Source organism: Schistocerca americana, chromosome 3 (assembly GCF_021461395.2).
Source record: "Schistocerca americana isolate TAMUIC-IGC-003095 chromosome 3, iqSchAmer2.1, whole genome shotgun sequence".
Taxonomy (NCBI): Eukaryota; Metazoa; Arthropoda; class Insecta; order Orthoptera; family Acrididae; genus Schistocerca; species Schistocerca americana.
This window is the reverse complement of record NC_060121.1, coordinates 316,414,190-316,433,330: the sequence shown is the minus strand read 5'-3', so window position 1 is coordinate 316,433,330 and position 19,141 is coordinate 316,414,190. Positions and strand designations below refer to the sequence as shown.

The following is a 19,141-nucleotide window of genomic DNA, read 5'->3' as shown; positions in this document are numbered from 1 at the left end:
TGTTTATGCTTTCTCTTAAAATTTAGTCAGCTCATCATTAACTGATCCGATTAGAAGTGCACTGTATATCGTCATGATTTTAATAATATACTCATATTATGAACAGTTGAGCCTAATAGGTGAATTTTACACTAATTTGACCTCTTATAGCATCCTTTTCATGGATAATATTGTATTTCATTATTTAACAGAGAAAAAATGCAAAGGAGATGAAATTCTAAAAATCTGCTTCCGTATACAGTAAGCTCAATACTTAAAGGTAGTGCATTACTCAAGTAGCAAATACAAACAAAACTGATGCAAATAGCAAAAGAGTGTTAAACAATTTTTGTAATATAATATTTCAGTCTTGCATCAGCACACATTAAAGGCCAGAAACCATTCTTAATGTTGATTTTATGAAAGCTGTCCAAGATTGTTCTTCTGTGGAGATGTCAAATGAAGGTGTTTTTTCCTTTGCTTAATGTAATGTTTTCTCCAAGAGATCAGCTGTAGTTACTCTGCATTTATATTATGAAAAAGAATGGAAACTGGATTTTCCAGTAATAAGGAAAACATGAAAGGGACTACAGCATATGACTTCCACATTTCTTTCAGTCTGATTTAGTGCATCAATTGCAGAACTGCACATTCTTCAACACTAAGTGTCTTGTGTTCATTTTACTAAGTCACAGCCCAGTGTTTATTTTGCTAGCTATTTTGAGTATATTTCTACTTTATTGTCATCCTTCCCCCAGACAAAGGCTCCAGTGCAGCGGTTGGTTGGTTGGTTTAAGGAGGGAAGTACTCACAAATTGTGACTATGTGTCTGAGGGCCTGTGCCAACTTTCAAACACCTCTGCATACAAACCTTAGAACCATGGTCCCATCCCAGAAGTTCAACAGTAACTCCAGCAGCTCCACAAGGGCTCAGGTGCATCCCAAACACCACAGATCTCCCTGCCAGCCATTGCATTGTGGCTGGGTACAATGCTCGCACAGAACAAACCTCTGCCTTTGTTGACCAACACCTCCCAACTATTGTCTGTAATCTCATGTCCTACATTCAAGACACTGCTCACTTTCTTCCCTGCCTCTCCACAGTTTCTGTCCCTCTACCAGCAGACTCTTTGTTGGTCACTGTGGATGAGACGTCCTTGTACACTAACATCCCCCATCCCCATGGGCTGGAACATTACCTTTTCCAGTGTCCTCCTAATATTGAACCCACTGCCTCTTTCTTAATCCTCCTAGCCAACGTGACACACAATTACTTCACTTTCAGAGGCCAAATCTATAAACAAATCCATGGTACTCCCATGAGTAGTCGCATGACACCATCCTATGCCAACTAATTTATAGGCCATCTGAAAGAATCCTTCTTATCCAGGCAACACCTATAACTTCTTTTCTGGCTCAGATTCATTGATGACATTTTCATGATCTGGATTCATGGCAGACACAACTATTGCTCTTTCCTCCATATCCTCAACACCAACTCCCAAATACACTCCACCTGGTCCTTCTCAACTCAATGTGCTACCTTCGTAGATGTCTATGTCCATACCTAACCTAACCTAACCTAACCTAACCTAATCTCAGATGTCTCCATAAATATGTCTTTTCATACCAAGTGCACCAGCCACCAAGAGTACCTCTATTATGACAGCTGTCATCTGTTCTATGTCAAAAAGTTTTTCTTACAGACTTGCCACGCGTGGTTGTCAGGTCTGCAGTGGAAAGCCTGAATTGTTGAAATATACCAGTAACAGTACCATAGCCTTTATTGACATTCTGTATCCTATTCACCTCATCAGTAAATAGATCTCATGTGCAATCTCCTCCTCCAGCTCCAGTAAACTTGCTAACCAGTCACCAAAAAGCACTCCTCTGATCACCTGGTATCACCCTGGCCATAAAAAGCACAATCACATCATTCATCAGAGGTTTGAATACCACTCATTGTGTCCTTAGGTGCGGGATATCCTACCTATATCACCCTAAGTAGTGTTCTCCTATTTTCCTGAAATACAGAATATCCTTGTGCATCCCTACTCCAATCCTGCTCCAAATCCTGCACCAATCCTGCACTCCATGGGTGACTCCCTTCTGGTCTGCCCCATACAAATGCTCACTGCCTCCTGTCACAGACCAATCACAGCCATTTACTACTCTATAAAAGGCAGGACTATGTTTGACTATGTTAAATATCAGCTATGCTGCAATTGCTGTGCAGCATTCTAATAGGCTTGACAGGTAAGCAACTGTCTACCCGCATGAATGGCCACTGCCAAACAGTGACAAATGGCAAGTTTGACCATCTAGTTGCTGAACATGCCGTGCACCACAACACAGATGACTTTAACAGCTGCTTCACTATGCAAACTATTTGGGCACTCGCTTCCAGCACTATTTTCTCTGAACTATGCAGTTGGGAATTGTTTCTCCACCATATCCTGTGTCATTGCACTCCTTCTGGCCTAAATTCCTGCTAACCTGGTCCCACTGCCTTACCTTACCTTTTCCCTTCTCTCTTCTGTCCACGCCTCTTCTCCCCTTCCAGATCACACAATGCCTTCTCCTACCACTCTTCCTCCCCCCCCCCTCCCCTCCCTCCTGTCTTGTTGGTATTCTCTCTCTCTCCCTCTCTCTCCCCCCTCCTCCCTCCTAACATCCCTCCCCCTGTGCCTCTCTCCATCCCTCCCCCCTCTCACCCCTCTTCCACACCACTCCTTTCCTCTCTTCCCTCCCTATCTTCCCAATCAGCTCCATCTGTCTCTCTTTTCATCAACTTCCTGCCCCTCTCTCCCCTACTCTCACTATCTCTTATACACTATATGTTCTGGACTGCATTCATCTTGTTGTGCAGCCACCATCTCATCTGTCCAAAGACCTACCTCACACTGCCCTGCTATCTCTTCCTCACCTTGTGCATCCTTCTCTACCCGCTCCCCACCTCCATCTACCAATGCAATTGCTCTCAATGGTTGATAATTAATAGTTAGTCTAATCTCACTGCAGCTGCAGGTTTGTGCATTTGGGTGTGTGTGTGGTTGTGTGTATGAATGTATGAGGGTGGTTTGAAAAGTTCTCAGAATCACCACGAGAGGTCAGCGCTAGCGCAACGAGTTGTTCACGTGATATTCATTGGACCATTGCCTGTAAACACATGTCATGTCAGTGCCCTTGGAAGAGAACTGTGGCAGTGATGAGACTCTGCTGTTGTTCCAGCATAGTGATTTGCGAAGATGGAAGAAATCGAGATTCAAGCAGTGATTAAGTACTTCATAAAGAAAGGTATGAAAGCAAAGGACATTCACGCCGATTTCCAGAATACACTGTGGGACTCTGCTCCTTCATATACAACTGTTGCCAAGTATACAAATGAATTTAAATTTTGTCAGGAGATATTAGATGATGATTTGCACAGTGGTAGGCTAAGATGTGTCACTACTCCAGAAATCATTTCAAAAGTGCACAAAATGTTCATGGAGGATCGCCGCTTGAAAGTACATGAAATTGCTCACGCTTTCCAGATTCATCTGAAAGGGTATATCACATTTTAATTGAAGAATTAGAAATGGAAAAATTATCTGCAAGATGGGTGCCACAACTCTTGACGCTGGATCAAAAATGCATGAGAATGGACATATCAGAACAACGTTTGGCCCATTTTAGGAGAAACGAACAAGATTTTTTGCACTGGTTCGTGACCACAGATGAAACTTGGGTGAACTACTATACACCAGAGGAAAGCAGTGGAAACATGCTGATTCTCTGCCACCAAAGAAAGCAAAGACAATTCCTTCAGCGGGAAAGGTCATAGCATCAGTGTTCTGGGATGCGAAGGAGATTCTGTTTGTAGATTATCTCCCCACTGGGCAAACAATTACTGGAGAATATTATGCTAACCTCCTGGACAAATTTGCAACAAAAGATACCCTAAAAAAGACCAGGTTTAGCAAAGAAGAAAGTCATCTTCCATCAAGACAATGTGCACCCGCACATGTACCGTCACCATGGCAAAATTGCACAAACGAAGGTATGAATTGTTGCCGCACTGACCTTATTCACCTGATATGGCTCCATCAAACTTTCATGTCTTCCTAAAACTGAAAATTTTTATTGGTGGATGGAGATTCACTTCAAACGAAGAATTGATAGCCAGAGTTGACAACTATTTTGCAAGCCTGAAGGAAACTCATTTTGAGATGGGATCAAGGCAATGGAACATCGTTGGACCAAGTGCATTAATCTGTAAGGATACTACATTGAAAAATTAAAAAAAATCATTCAGTGATGTAAGTACATTTTTTTTATTCTGTTCCGAGAACTTTTCAAACCACCCTTGTATTTGCTTTTAGTACTGAAAGAGCAAGAGCTTGAAACCTAGTGTGAATACCGTTTTCTGTTGCACCACACATCAGTCTGCTGTAGGTGAGCGGTTGGCTTTCCTTTATTTTCCATATTATTTCTACCTTCTGTCCGCCTGTTTAGCTGACTGGTTGCGTGCTTGCCTCCCATGCAGTGGGCCCGGGTTTGATTCCCGGCCGGGTTGGAGATTTCCTCTGCTCATGGACTGGGTGTTGTATTGTCCTCATCATCATTTCATCCTCATTACTGGCATGCAAGTCACCCAATGTGGCATCAATGGGATCTCCCGGCCAACAATGCCACATGCTCATTTCATTTCATTTCTACCTTCTAGGATAAGTACAGAAACAATTTGTACAGAAATGATTTGTATTTTTCTCATATACTATCACACACATATGTTGAAATCGTTCCTTGCAATGCTGGCAATGTATTTTGAGAGTAGCATTGAAAGTAGTAATTATACTGATGTTTATGTATGCTTATTCTTCCTCTGCTGTTTTTACTCATTTCTGGTAATGTTCATTTGGTGTTGACAAATGCCACCTTCACATTATATATTTATATTCCAAAAGTGAGGTTTGTTCATGAGCAATATTCTACATTCTGTTTATACTATGACAGACTTATTCTCAGAGTGTAGATGAAATCTGAAAAATTGAGAAAGTTTTTATAATAAAACCCTGCCTCATGCAATTTCATTGTGTCACATATGCTTTTATACCCATGAACAAACCACATGGTTTACCATATTGACTTTTGAATGTTGAATTTTGCATCAGATCTGTCAATGGCCTTCTGCCATGGCCTCCATATATAAAGTCCCCTCCCTCCCACCCCCCTCCTCACAGACTGCTCAGCATTTACATTCCATTCATGTCTTTTCCACATCCAGAAAATTATCCATTTTATTTTAAGCATAAATCACCTTGCACAGTAATTCTAGCACAGTTTTATTAATGTGAAACTAAGGCACACTCAGGCAACTTTTCACAAGTAGTTCTTTAGCGGATAGCACACAGGTACATGTAGCTGGTCAGAAAATTTTGTTAGTTTCCCAGCAAGCTTTCACTTGTTTTCTAGTGTAAGCAAGTGCATGCATGCATCTTCCACTGCTGCCTGCCCCTTCTCCCCCATCCCCCCACCCTCATACACACACACACACACACACACACACACACACACACACACACACACACACACACACACACAGTAGATGTATCAAAGCCTATTTGTGTGAATCTGGGGGGCAGGGGAATAAGAAATATGGCCCACTCAATAACAAGTACAATGTTCTGAGGTATTACATGTGTTTGTGTGCAATTCACAGAATAACCGTAAGTGTTCATGTAAGAGATTTCTGTCACTTTTGTAGTTGTTTCCACCCTGGAATTTTCTATTGTCATTAAATTTTTATCGTTTCTTTGACCATAGCAATGATCTAGTTGTTTTAAAATCACCTTCATGATTTTTTCTGTCATTCTCAATTTAATAAAGACACATTTTTATGTTTAATTTTATCCTATACCATGGAAACAAACATGCTGCGTTAGAGCCATCACTTCACTTTGATAAATTAAAAGTTCATTCTTACATTTGAATACACATTAATCATTAAATAAATAAAATTAGATTGGATGCTTTATCCAGAATGGGGTTTTACAGTTTATATTTTAATAGTTTTTTTAATGACTGAGAGAAGAGACCACCACCTAAATTTTAAGACAAGTGCTGAGAGGTAAAGGGTCAATTGAAGTTTGCTCATCCATCAGTCAGCACATGTTTTACATGTCTGGCCCTGCACTCATATTTATATTCCTCTAAGGATCTTCTGTTTTTGTAATAATTATTTTCTTTTCTTTTCTTTTGCAGCAATGGGAATGCTGCCAGTGAAAGAGTAAGTAATAGCAGAATAATACATTCTTAGTACTGAATGTACTCAGATATATCAATGGAGTAAATTGTCTCATTTCACTTCACAGAAAGAAAACTGACCCTGTCACATGGTGTGTTGTAGAGAAAAACAACAATAAAAATATTAGTGCATCCATAGACGAAATGAGAATATTTCCAGCTGCCAACTCATTTACTTCTGATGACTGTGTCAGAGAGGTAAAGATATCAATTACAGCCACACCAAAGAGCAAATTAGGATGTGGGTATGTATATACAATTTATTGTATTATTTTGTTAATGTAATTTACAAACAAAGTGTTGCTAATGTTAGAAAATGAAACCATTATTAATGGAGGAAGAAGCTACGTTTACAAAAGGGTAAATCTGTTAGTGCAAAATGTCAAAAGCAGAAAAATTTGTTTAGCAATTTCAGTTTGTTTGCTGCACAGAAAGAGCCAAGTATCTATCCAGAGAAACTAAGTTCCAGAAATAAAGTTTGTTTTCACATATGAAATAAATGAATGTAGATCAGAAGAGCAATTTATTCTGATACAGTATAACAAAAGCAATTTTAAGATGAACTCTGAAATTCAAAACCGTGCTTTCTGAAGTAAAAATGACTTCCATATAGACTATATGTAGCTATCCATGGCTTAGAATGGAAGTTTATACACTGGTTCAAAAATCTGTAGCAGCTTTCCTGTAGACAAAATCTGATATATTCAAAAACAAAGTTAGAGAGCACCTCATTAGCTACTCATTCTGCAATTTATCATGGTATTTGGACTCAGTGATGTTAGTTCCACATAGCTCTGATGTTTGTGTTAAACAAATCTTGACTTCATGAGTATGTAGACAGCTGATAGCAGTTGTCTAAAGTGAATCCTTTCTTTGAAGAATTGTGTAAAATTATGATTACCTGACATTGTCAGATGTGTTGGAGATGATCTCAGAATCTAAACATGGTTGTTCTTGTTATTACAGAAGTTTATTCACCCAAATTACACAAAAATACATTGTGACTACTAGTTTCAGCAAAATCCAGGTCATTTGTATAGAAAAATCTTTTACAAGGCCAATCCTTTTAGCCAACTGTTCACATAAATTGGACACAACTTATGGATACAACATTCCATAGCACCATCTCTTGTCATTCAGTAAGAGACCAGCTGTGCAAACAGTACACAGGAGTTACAAATAAAATATATAAGGCGTGTACAAATTGTTTTCAAATTGTGTCCTCAATGATGTCTAATAGGATGGTTTCTTATCAGATGTCAATAAGAACACAAATTGAAAACATTTTATGTGTCTTATGTATTTTATTGGTCTATTGTGCACACAGCTATTCTCTTTCTGAATAACAAGAGTGGGTACTACAGAATGTTGTCTCTGCAGGTTGTATCCAGTTAATGTGAGCAGTCGACAAAATGGACTGGCCCTGTAAAAAATTTTTCTATGCAAACGATCTGAAGATGGTGATTTAATTTCACTGAAACTAGTAATAATTGGATATTTTTGTGTGTTCTGTGTGGATAACTTCTATAATAAGAACAACAACCATATTAAATAAAATCTACAGCTGAGTAATGTAAGACAAAAAGCTGTGGCTTTTCCCCAAATAGGTGTTTTTTCATAATACACAAATATATAGTAATCTAGACATAATTCCCATAATTGTCAGTGTGAGCTGATTATAAATAGTCGTAATTTGTTGTTAGTATACAGAAGCAGCCAGCTGTGGCTGCTTTTGCTAGTTAATGTATAACTTGACCCATTCCATAGACTGGATTTACAGAACCTAATGTGTTAATGAATGAATTGGCCCCAAGAACTAGATAATAGTTGTTGCACTAAGATGTTACCAAGAGGAGTGCAACAAGCACATATAGAAAAAGGAAAGTAGAAGGCATCAGAGCAACCTATGATAAATGCAAGTACGTAAAAGTTAGTTTGAATGGTAGAAAAGTATTCATGTCATGTAGACATCAAAACCAAGATATCTAATAAGAATTATGTTATTCATAATAACTAATTTACGATTTTATGAATATGTCTATACCCTTAGCCATGCTCCAAGTATTGTACTAGGTTTTATTGTTATGTGGTCTGATTTGCCAGTTGATTTAATTTTATTATAGATAATTGCATCATGCCTGCCTCCCTAGTCAAGGTCACTAATGCATGCCTGTGTCATGGCATATGGCTCAGAGACAAGCCAGTTTGAATTCTGGTGGTGGAAAATTTCCACTGCCAGGACAAGGAGGGATGGTGGCATAAAGTTGACGATCACCAATATTCTGAATTAAAGTTCATACCTCTCTGCAGTGACTCATGAAGTGAAGGCATGTGACACTGTTGATGGTGCTCTGCCTGTCAGATTGTAACATTAAGCTCAGCTGCCCCCTTGACACTACTCAAGAGGAGTATGCTATATGAGATGGCACTAGGTTTCACCTTATCCGTTCCTTTCATCCATAATGACACAAACTCAGTACAGCACAGTAAATGCACTCATCACAGTCATCTACTTGATACAGGTACAGACTAACCAATTCTTAACGTTTAAGAGGAAGGCAACAACAAACCACCTCCACTAGGACCTTGCCATGAGTAGAGATGCTGAATCCTTGCATCGTCTCCACATGTTCACATTTCCTGAGTGTGGGACTACTTTGGTATTTGATAGTTTGAGCTTACAGTCAGTGTCCATCTCTGTTTCTATGTTCGCAACAAAAAAAAAGAGCTCCATGTGCACTGTTATTATGTGTCTTTGATGTCATGTCTGTGTTTGTAGAGTAGTTCAAGATAAAATCTGCTGTCACTCTTTCAGGAAATTTCAAGCCTTATTAAAATATTTGAGCTTTTGGCCAAAAGGCTTCCTTCTAAAGTAGAAAGCACACACATATTCACACAAGCACAACTCGCACACACGTGACCGTTGCCTCTGGTCGCTGAGGCCAGACTGAGGATTGGTAGCCCTAACTCAGTGGCCAGAGAGAGTATTCAGGTGTATCTGAGATGTGCTTGTGTGAATTTGTGTGTTTTCTACTTTAGAAGAAGGTCTTTTTGGCCAAAAGCTCAGCTGTGTAGGAGTATTGGTTGTACCAGTCTGCTACTCACCATATAGAGGACACACTGACGCCCAAACCTCCAGATGTCAGATACTCCGATTGGTACCAAACGTTGTATGTAAATAGGGTGTCAAACAAAACACTGAGTTCGTGCTGTGTGCTGTTGTCCAACGGAATTTGTGTAAATGGTAATTGAAAGTAACATCAAAACTACCAAGTACAGGAAAGGCATACCTATGAGTAATAGATTTGTAGAACTCATGTGGGTGAGTTGGTGGAGCTTGAGGACATCATGTCAAATGTCCCACATTCAAACTCCACTGATGTCAATTTGTTTTAACTGTTTATGCGTGAAACTGTCAAATGGTAGAACCTTATCCTGACATTTAAAGGACTTTTCGGAGTTTGTAGCTATGTTCTTTTGGCAGTCTGCTTTCACTTCATTAGTTGAAAGTAGTTAACCTGTAGAGCACATTTCTATAGATAGGTGTGGTGTTCTGTCAAGATATGTGACATAAGCAGCTAGTGTATTTGTAGTTTCACAGAACAAACTCGAACAATCGGAACAGCAGAATAGAGAAACAGTTCCATCACACATATGGAAATATTAATAGTCCCATATAATACTTTCATGTATAAAATAGCAAAAAAAAATTGTCACCATTAGGGTATGAACCCATGACCCTTGGTAAGACATTCTAACGCTCTTCCAACTTCCACATGAAAACTATACATTTTAGTTAGTCACAGTTATACTTTTCCTGCAGTCTGTAATTCTGGTGCTACTTTTATTTAACATTTATGCCAATTCTGCTGGACAACAGCACGTAGTATGAACTGAATCAGAGCTTTGGTTGATACTATACCAACATAAAATGTTTGGTACCAATCTGTGTGTCTGACATCGAGGTTTGGGTGTGAGTTGCACTCTATCCTTTTCATAATATTATAGTTCTGTAGTTGAAAGGAGACAAAGATGGAATGGAAGGACACCAAGAAATGTGTCATTTTCAGTCCAGAGGTGACAGAAGGGTGGAGTTATAAGTCAAGATGGACTAAGAGGAAGAGAAATGAGATGCGGAATTAATAGTGTATTTAAGAAAGATGTAAAAACATAAAGAGAGCATATAAAAAAATAAAAAATCACAACAGAAAAAATATATTTCCTGTGGAGAAAAATGTTACTGGGGGAGGGGGGCATGAATGGATAGTACGGTAGGGGTTTTATTAACAGTTAATAGAGGTTTAGTCCAGAAGGGTTGTGGGAAAAGAGAATATGTTAGAGAGGAAGTCCCCATCTCCACAATTAAGGGAAACTGCTGATGGGTGGGAGGATCCAAATGGCCCATGTGGTGTAACAGGCACTCATCTACTATTCTCTCATTTTATAGTGAAGTGTAGGTACTGATGTGATAATAATTAAAATATGTGTGTTATAATACATTTGATTGTTTTAGACTTTTTTGAATGCTGTGTTTAAAATGTTGTTTTAATTTTGTGTGCTAAAATCTTATCTTGGAATTAGAATGTAGTGGACAGTACCCATTCTTATGACTAAAAAATCAATAAAACTGTTACAGGATTTGTAAAGGACCTGATTGGCACATGGGTGTCTTTGTACAGTTCACTAAAGAAAATGGTTTGGCAAGAGAAGCGGGTCTCAGACCAGGAGATCAGATAATAGAATGCAATGGAGTGAAATTTGATGATATTTCTTTCAGTGAGGTAAATGTCTACAACATTCAAAATAAATCTATCATATAAATAATTAAATTCCCCCCCCCCCCCCCCCCCCCCCCTTGTGTAATGTAATAGTGCTTCGCACATAATTCTGTGTTCCAGTAGTTGTATTTTGATACCTTTGACACATTTTAGTGATTACACAGACATACTTTCTGTGTAATACTATCTCAACACAGTAGAAACAAGACTGCTTCTAATAGAATAACGAACCTTTTATCATCACGAAGTAGTGCATGACAGATTTTTTTATCTTGAACATTGTGTTTAATCTGTTAAAAGTAGTTGTTACAGATTTGTTCTTTCAGCCCAGTAAAATATGTTATCCATGAAGTCTGACAGAAACAAAATTAAGCTGATGGTGCAAATTTGTGTATTTAACAAATATGGATGTTTAGGAGCAGTCACCTCTAAGTGTGATCCATTTGAGTTCATACACATCTAAATTTGTGTAATCAGTTGCCTATAACATTTCTACACATTATTTCCTGTGATGCTGTAAAGGAGTTTAAACATCTTTGTCTTTTGATGGAGTGCAGGAACATGTTTGTAGTAAAGTGCTCTTCCAGTGCACTGAGTTGGTCCATTTTTATGAAGAACTAAGTTCAGTACAGAAAATATGTTGTGTACCAACAACCCACAACAGACACTTCTTTAGCAATGCGATTAATCTCATTCTTTTGTAGTATTAGACAGTGGTGCTTATTTTTTAAATACTGGAGATAGTTTTTTTTTTAGGATTTTATGAAAATGCAGGTGCTTAGTTATCAGGTATGTGTGGATGACTGAAATATTACAGAAAAATAATACAACCAGAAATCGATAGGTGTTTGAAACTAATTAAAATCTGCAAACTGCCACTCATTAAATCTGAATCATCACATCACCTGGTCTTAAGTCACTTGGTGCATTTATTGTTCCACTCAGTGTTTACATACTTGCTTCCACTATCTTCCTTTTTCCACTGTCATTTTTCTCTCTCTTCCTACTTTTTCTCTCCAGAGCTTCATTTTAGTGGTATCTGTTTAATTTTTTCTGTCATTTTCATTCCTTTTATCTCACCAATGTTGACTTTGGGATGTTACATATTATTTCTCTTCTTTATTCAGTACTCTTGATTCACTTTATTGCTTATCATTCCTTTTACCCTTGTCTGTGACATCTCAGCATTACCTTTCATCTGTATATCTTGATGTATTCTCAGCTAATGGGATGTTAATCAATATTGTTTTATCTGATGCTTCTATCATTGTGTGATCTCTATTCACTTATTATTGATTCTGCTTCAGTGTAAAATAACTGGAAAGTAAAGTTATACTTCATACATAGGAAAGCTGTTTTTTGGAAAAATTAGTGCTGCCCAGTTGTACTATCCCACTAATATTCATCAGCTTAAGTGGATTTGACATTTACGTTACTATAATGGTACATACCAGAGATATCTTTCTGTCTTTTAGATTTCTCTTTTCAGGAGGCAGGTTAGTGAATGTGACTACTATCAGACAGTTTGTCATTTTCGAAATGACCTCTCAGATGTTGAGTATGGATACATAGGGTAAAAAAAAAAGCAGATTGCAGGTATGGAAGTGATATGTTGTCTCCATAGGCTTGATCACATATTAGCTTCATTGTAGCCTATGATACAAGTGTAAAGCTCACAGTGAATAACTTTTCTGTTTATGTCACAGAAAACAGCATAAAATCCAGCAAAGGAACTTTTGTAAGCAGTACATGTGTTCTGATTTTTTTGGTAAGCAACAGTAAAATTTTACAGTAGTGCTGAAGCTTTAACTCTTGTTTACAACTTATCCTTTGAGTTAAATAGAGATTTCTCTTCCTGGAGCAGGGTACATTAATACTACATATTTTCTGCCCCATTTGTTTCTTTTGCATAAGTATACTATTATTTGTATTAGACAAAAACTGGGCTGAGAGTATGAAGAAGGAAGAGTTAAATTTTTACCAACAATGGTTGCTTTAGAAATCTCTTCCCAATGATAGTCTCATATGTTTTCATAAAATTACATAACTGTCTGATTGGTTAGCATTAATTTTCCATTTTGGTATGAACTCATCTGCTTGACATATTTTATTGTCATTTTACCTTGACCAAAGTAACTGTAATTGACGATGTAGAATGAATGTAATTCACAGAGGAAGCAGCATAATGGCCACAAACTTCACTGCCCTAAATGAAAATTTCTCACCACTGTTCCAGTATTGCAGCTTTAATATCATTTTCTTAGGTACTAGTTTATGATGAGAAGTACTTCAATACATTTGTACTTATAGTTCACAACACAGGCTCAGTATCACTGACAGTCCACTTAGCAAATCTTTCCATCAACTGTCCAAATTCTGCAGTTGTCAAATTATTTCATGAGATATTAGACTATGACCAGAAGCATGCTGATATGTTCACCCTTCACTTCCAGACCAGTCTACGGTATATAGTTACTGCTACACATACGCTGTTCCCTCACTTGCCAACCAACAATAATGTCTCTCTACCACCGTAAACATTTTATTCTTTCACACAGAATGTTAACAAGATTATGAACTTATAATATATATTTAGTCATATATAAATGTTATTCCAAAAAAGAACAAAGCATATTGCAAACAAATTAAAGCAAGAAATGTTTTGTGTTTATAATCCTATGCCCCCCCCCCCCCCCCCCCCTCATGAACCTGCCTGTAGGGAGGCCTGCATGCTATAAAGACTCCTTTCTTACTAGGCTAATTACTGTTTAGCTCTACAGGGCCTTTATACTGAAATGTTTCCCCACACCACCTAGTATTGTCTTTCTATGTGTGTGAGTAACTGTATGTTCACTGTTGTGGTAAATACATACAGCGTACACAGGGCGGTGTGTGAAACTAATAGCGATTACATGCTTCCGCTGTTGTAGAAATCTGCTCCAGATGCTGCAGATACCGTGTTGAGCTGAAAGTGGTAACCAAAGTACAGAGAAATATTCTTCGGGGCTCTGTTGCATAGCAATCAGATTGCTTTCAGTTCTGAGAAATGTCCATTTACTATTGTGGATTTGAATGATCCATGAACTGACTTCTTTTCCGAAGAAAACATCGAACTATTTCACTAGAACTGAACGCTCCTGTCGGAACTGTTCTCAGCTGGTGTTTATTAGAAAATCGCAATAGCAGAATATCGCTGGGTGTATAATAAGACGTACCTTCTTGAAATGAACAATATTTTATTGTTCTATTAACTGATTTCCTTCCATATGCACTTATATTTTACAATGTGAATCAAAAACTCGCAATGGCGTCGATTTTTTACATCACAAGAATGGCTCTCTTCCCCTAAAATTACTCTTAACAAGAACAAAAAAACTCTACATCCTAAGAATAATTATGTGAGTGCTAACCGCCACAGAGTAATAAACAATATCTTTGTCTCTCTCTCGCACTGTCACAGCAAGTTACGCTGCATGATACATCATAATGCCTCAGTGATGCAGATAGCTGTATCATAGGTGCAACCATGATGGAGGGGTTCCTGTTGAGGGCCAGACAAATGTGTGGTTTCTGAAGGGGAACAGCAGCCTTTTCAGTAGTTGCAGGAACAACTGTCTATATGATAGACTGATCTTGCCTTGTAACACCAACCAGAACAGCCTGGCTGTGTTGATACTGTAAACAGTTGACAGCAAGGGAAAACTATAGCTGTAATTTTTCCCAAGGGCAGGCAGCTCTGCTCTATGGTTAAATGATGATGGCGTCCTCTTTGGTGAAATATTCCGGATTGGAGCATGGAATGTTAGATCCCTTAATTGGGCAGGTAGGTTAGAAAATTTAAAAAGGGAAATAGATAGCTTGAGTTAAATGTAGTGAGAATTAGTGAAGTTTGGTGGCTGGAAGAACAGGACTTTTGGTCAGGTGAAAACAGGATTATAAATACAAAGTCACATAGGGGTAATGCAGGAGTGGTTTTGTAATGAATAAGAAAATAGGAATGCGAGTAAGCTACTATGAACTGTATAGTGAATGCATTATCGTAGCCAAGATAGATATGAAGCCCATACCTACCACAGTAGTAAAAGTTTGCGTACCAACTAGCTCTGCATATGATGAAGAGCCTGAAGAAATGTGTAGTGAGGTAAAAGAAATTATTCAGATAGTTAAGGTGATGAAAATTTAATTGTGTTGGGTGACGTGCATTGGATCGTAGAAAAAGGAAGAGAAGGAAAAGTTGTAGGTGATTATGGACTGGGGGGAAGGAATCAAAGAGGAAGCTGCCTGGTAGTATTTTGCACAAAGCATAATTTAATCATCTCTAACACTTCATTTAAGAATCATGAAAGAATGTTGTATATGTGGAAGAAACGTCGAGACACCAGAAGGTTTCATATTGTTTATATAATAGTAAGACAGAGATTTCTGGACCAGATTTTAAATTGTGAGATATTGCATGAGATTGACAGGATGTGCAAAATGGCAAGCAGAAATGACTAGAGGACAAGTGCAAGGATTTAGAAGCGTATTTCTCTATGGGAAAAATAGATACTGCCCACAGAAAATTAAAGAGACTTTTGGAGACAAGAGAAGCATCTGTATGAATATCAAGGGCTCAGATGGAAAACCAGCACTAAGAAAAGAAGGGAAAGCTGAAAGGTGAAAGGAGTATACAGAGATCTAAACAAGAAAGATGAACTTGAAGGCAGTAGTAAAGAAATGGAAGAGGAAATAGATGAAGATGAGATGCAAGGTATAATACTGTGAGAAGAATTTGAAGAGCACTAAAAGACCTACGAAGTAAAAAGGCCCCTGGAGCAGGCAACATTCCGTCAAAACTACTGATAGCCTTGGGAGAGCTGGCCATGACAGAACCCTTCTATTGGGTGTGGAAGATGTGTAAGACAGGCGAAATACCCTCAGACTTCAAGAAGAATGTAATAACTCCAGTTATAAAGAAGGCAGTTGCTGACAGGTGTGAAAACTACTGAACAATCAGTTTAATAAGTCATGATTGCAAATTTACTAACACACATTCTTTATAGAAGAGTGGAAAAACTGGAAAAGATATTCTTGGGGAAGGGCAGTTTGGATTTGGAAGAAATCTGGGAACATGCAGGGCAGTACTGACTCCATCACTTTTCTTAGAAGATACGTTAAAGAAAGGCAAACCTGTGCTTATAGTGTTTGTAGACTTATATAAACCTGTTGACAACATTGAATTGAATATTCTCTTTGGAATTCTGAAGGTATCAGTGGTAAAGTACAGGGAACGAAAGGTTATTTACAAATTGTGTAGAAACCAGATAGTGGTTACTAGAGTCGAGCGGCATGAAAGCGAAGCAGTGGTTGAGAAGCGAGTGAGGTAGGCTTGTAGCCTATCCTTGGTGTTATTCACTCTGTGCACTGAGCAAGCAGTAAAGGAAACCAGAGAAAAATTTGGAGTGGGAATTGAAATTCAAGGAGAAGAAATAAAAGCCTTGACGTTTGCCGATGACATTGTAATTCTGTCAGATACAACAAAAGACTTGGAAGAGCAGTTGAATTGAATGAACAGTGTCTTGAAAGGAGGATCTAAGATGAACATAACAAAAGCAAAACAAGGATAATGAAATATAGTCAAATTAAATGAGGCAATGCTGAGGGCAGATCAGGTAAGAGACACTTAAAGTAGCAGATAGGTTTTACTATTTGTCCAGCAAAAAAGTAGAGAAGGAAGATATAAAATGTAGACTGGAATGCCAAGAAAAGCATTTCTGAAGAAGAGAAATTAGTTAACATTGAATATCTTTTTTTGTGTCAAGAAGTCTTTTCTAAAGGTATTTGTCTGGAATGTGGGCATTTATGAAAGAGAAACATGCATGATAAATGGGTTAGACAATGAGAGAATAGAAGCTTTTGAAATGTGGTGCTACAGAAGAATGCTGAAAGGTAGATGGGTAGATCATGAAACTAATTAGGAGGTACAGAATAGAAGTGGAGAGACAAGAAATTTATGGCACTACTTGACTAGAAGAAGGGATCGATTGATAGGATACATTCTGAGACATCAAGGGATCACCAGTTTAGTTTGGAGGAAAGTGTGGGGGGGGGGGGGGGGGGGGGGTAAAAATTGTAGAGGGAGACCAAGAGATTCAGAAGGATGTAGATTGCAGTAGTTACTGGGAGATGAAGAGGCTTGCACAGGTTAGAGTAGCATGGAGACCTGCATCAAACTAGTCTTCGGACTGAAGACAGAATGACAAAAACAACAACATTGTTATTTCACAAGGTCAGCCGCTCATAGAAAGGACAGACTGACAAGAAAATGTTGATTGAAGAGGGAGTGGAATGAAAAGTGGAATTAATAATGTGGTTAAGAAATAGGAGGAAATGATAAAAACAACAATACCTTCTGTTTGACAACTGTCACCCATTCCCTTCAATGGGGCCTTGGTATGTACGGTAAATGTTTCTGCTCAAGCACCACATCTGATGACATCTATACCAATAAACTATCCCAGACTTTCTCTCTCACATAACTACATCACAGATGTAGTCTGCAAAAGAATCTCCTGGAGTCTTCTTCTTGGAACCTCCAACAAATATTGTGCCCCTTTGTTACGTAGTATTACTCATCCCAAAAATGTTTAAAACAGTATTCTACAAATACTGTGACATTTTTAAGTCAAGCCCTGATGCCCGATTTGTCAAACTGTGTGACATGCTCAGACCATTTCCTACCCTTGCAACCATTTCTACTGTGATATCTGCCCCTTGCACCATCCAGACGACTACTACTTACTTCAGCTCCACCAACAGTAAATCCTATCACATCAAAGGCAGAGTAACTTGTGATAATACATGTGTTCACTGCATAGTTTTTTTATGTGGGATTGACCACCATTAAGCTGGATTAAAACATGAATGAGAATAGAATTTATTTAACCTTGTGGGCACCCAATAACCAATTGCTTAGCGTGCTCTACAGCTTAATCAGGAGACGAGTGGCTTTTATATCACATGGACCTTTTGGATACTCCCACCCAGTGTTAGTTTCCTCAAAGTCTGGGGTCTAAAACTTACTCTGCAACATATCCTTTCACTACTCTTCTCTCTTGGATTTATTCTCCGTTAATGACCCTGCCATGGTGTGTTAAATACTTAAGGGTTCATGCACTGAGAGAGCAGCAGTGTCACATCTTGATAGTTTCTTTAATATTCTGATTTGGGTTTTCCATTGTTATTTGTAATTTCTAACATGTATTTTTTGTTTTGTTCTTTCAATGGACAGTTGCTTTTTATCTTCTTTTGACATTCACTCATTTCTTCTGTATTTTTGTTGTCCTGTGACAGCTCACTGTGTTGTTGTTAATTTTGTATGCTGGTAACTGGAATGTATGATTATAGGGCTACATGAAAAGACTTAGCTGATGTTCAGTGTTTTTATTAAGGAAGGCAATGCTGCAGAAACAATGAAACAGTGTGTAAAACTGGAGGGATGAAAATAACCATTGCAACTCGTGAGAGACCCAGTTGACCTCTTTCTCCAGTAATTACTCATTTAATATGTGAGAGAGCTTCATTCACTGCAAAGATGAAATTGTTAACACATTTATTCTGCTTGCCCAAAATCCCATGCATGATTGCGGATATGTAGCTAAATTGTTGATATTATTTTCTCTCCACCCAGAAGTGTTTTCCTTATGTCTGTAGTTAATGTATTCTGCTTTGTTTCTGTACATAATTAAAATTCATAAAATACACACATTATGATAGTCCTATATAATTTTTACAGGCAGTGAGTATACTGAAAGGATCCAGGAATCTAGAGCTTCTTGTCCGCAAAGGAGCTGGTCTTGATTTATTTCCTGGAGAATCATCAGGATACAATAGTTCAGCAAGCAGTGTAGCAGGGGATCAGAGTCCAAACTGGGAAGAAACAAAACGATTATCAATTGTGAAAGAAGAATCTACTGAATTTGATGAAAGGTACTGAAAACCACTCTCTCTCTCTCTCTCTCTCTCTCTCTCTCTCTCTCTCTTTCTGTCCCTCTCTATCTGTCTTCTTGTATCTCATTGTTGCTAATATGCGAGTGAAGGAATATATGTGTTATAAA

The 19,141-nt window shown here is 38.2% G+C and overlaps 1 protein-coding gene across 2 annotated transcripts in view; it reads left to right on the top strand.

The window, feature by feature from the left end:
- LOC124605804 (serine-rich adhesin for platelets-like) overlaps nt 1-19,141 on the top strand; it is a 378,387-nt gene that overhangs the window by 279,680 nt on the left and 79,566 nt on the right. Inside the window, exons 4-7 of one of the 2 annotated variants that reach the window (XM_047137707.1) lie at nt 6,226-6,250; nt 6,336-6,512; nt 10,904-11,048; nt 18,820-19,013. In XM_047137707.1, coding sequence (XP_046993663.1) covers nt 6,226-6,250; nt 6,336-6,512; nt 10,904-11,048; nt 18,820-19,013 — 541 coding nt within the window. Of the gene's footprint in view, nt 1-6,220; nt 6,251-6,335; nt 6,513-10,903; nt 11,049-18,819; nt 19,014-19,141 lie in introns of those variants that run through there. The other variant, XM_047137706.1, reaches the window with a different exon arrangement.